Source organism: Arachis ipaensis, chromosome B09, assembly GCF_000816755.2.
Source record: "Arachis ipaensis cultivar K30076 chromosome B09, Araip1.1, whole genome shotgun sequence".
Taxonomy (NCBI): Eukaryota; Viridiplantae; Streptophyta; class Magnoliopsida; order Fabales; family Fabaceae; genus Arachis; species Arachis ipaensis.
In genome coordinates, this window is record NC_029793.2 from 139,858,136 (window position 1) to 139,860,198 (window position 2,063).

The 2,063-nt window shown below is 27.5% G+C and overlaps 1 protein-coding gene across 1 annotated transcript; it reads left to right on the forward strand.

Moving 5' to 3' along the window:
• On the forward strand, positions 1,534–1,848 carry LOC107617185 (putative lipid-transfer protein DIR1). Its single transcript, XM_021112079.1, has one exon. It carries the CDS (start codon positions 1,534–1,536, stop codon positions 1,846–1,848), a length of 315 nt encoding a protein of 104 aa, XP_020967738.1.

Sequence of the window (2,063 nt, forward strand, 5' to 3'; positions counted from 1 at the left end):
TCATTAACTACTTTAAATTTAAGTAATATGTTTATGCATATTACTTAAATTTAAATAATCATTCTAACCCAAAAAATAATAATTTTTGAAAATTCAATTACTCACTGCATCTTTATTACAATATTATTTACTAGCAAACTAGATAATAACAAATTAAATAATGATTAATTAAATATTTTCCTTCACATTAACAACTAATCTACACATAAATTAGTAAATTACATTAGCATAACTAACTATATCATAATTGAATTTATGTAATAAATTAACAATTAACCAAATAAATTATGAAAAATTCCATTAACGAATTACCTCATTAATATTTATTAAATGAATTAATAACTAAATTAATATTATCATGTAAAATAAATATTATGATAAAAATTAAATTTTCAAAATTTAAACCAAACTCTCAATCTTCAACCTTAAACCCCTTATCATTAAATCCTAAAATTCTAAACCCTCTAATCTTAAAATCAAAATTTTAAACCATCCAACTCTAAACAAAAAACTACAAATCTTAATTTCTTAATCATAAATTTTAAACCATCCAATTCTAAACTCTAACTAATCTAATTTTAAACTCTAAATCCTAAAGTATCCTACACTAAATCCAAAACCAAACAACACTAAACTCTAAATACTAAATTATTTTATTCATGAGTTTAAAATAAATAAAATAAAAAAAAGGTTTAAAAGACTTATATAATCTAGTTTTAATATGTTAGTCTTTATTTAAATATTAGGAATACTAAAATAAAAAAATTGAAACCCAAGTGGCAAGAAAAATGAGCTAAATAAAAAACATCAATGCATTCCTTACGCATTAAACATAGCCCTCATAGTAGACTCCGAAATTTTACACAAAAGAAGTTATCAAACTGCCATTTATCTTTTTACAAAATAAATATGTTATAAATATGACATGTAAAAATGATAACACTTTAAAAAATATGAATCAAAATACGTAAGATGAAAAAATTAATACAAATTTAGACAAAATCAATTCATTCATTTTAGTTGCATCAAATAATAATTAATATTATTGATTAGTTATAGTTAATATGATCAAACAAAATATTAATAATTTGATATTTATCTCAATCAAATTAAATAAATAATTAATTATATAACATCTTTAAAATTATTAGTCAAAATATGTAAGATGAAAAATTAAAACAAATTAAAACAAAATCAATTTATTTATTTCAATCGAATAAGATAATTAATGTAATTAATTAATTATAATTGATATAGTAAAATAAATATTGAATAATTTAATATTTATCTCAGTTGAATTAAATAATTAATTAATACATTTAAATGAATTAAATAAAATAAATAAAAGATACCTTCCATAAGAGATATTCACCAAGTTTAGAGATACACAATAATGAAATATGTGAAAAGCAATCTAAAAAACAAGGGTGATTTTAGGTGATGCATTGAATTATGCGGCTATATAAGTGCAAAGCAGGAAGCAGTGTTTGACATACAGACTTAAAAGTGAGAGAAGAAGAAGAACTGAAAAAGATGGGTTCAAAATCATCATGGTCAATGGTGGCACTAGCAATAATGGCATTAAGTGTGGTTGCAATGCTTGATGGTTGCATGGCGCAATCGTTCTGCAACACGTCACTTCCAGAGTTGTTCAAGTGCAAGCCGGCCGTGACGCCGCCAAATCCTCAGCCGCCGACGCAAGAGTGCTGCGCGGTGGTGGCAAAGGCGGACTTGAAATGCCTTTGCGGATTAAAGAATAGCCCCTTGGTGCCAACTCTGGGGATCGATCTAAATCTCGCCTTTCAGCTCCCTGCAAAATGTAACCTGTCTCTCCCTCCTCAATGTTAATGCTATCTGTAAACACAAACTACTCAATAATCAATACTACAGTAATAACAATAGATTACAGCTTTCGCTAACTCCTTTCTCACCCTCAACTCCCCCTCCCTTTTCTCTTCTCCTTTTTCTTTCTTCCGTGACGCCGCCAAATCCTGCGCCGCCGACTCCAGAGTGCTGCGCGGTGGTGTCAAAGGCGGACTTGAAATGCCTTTGCGGATTAAAGA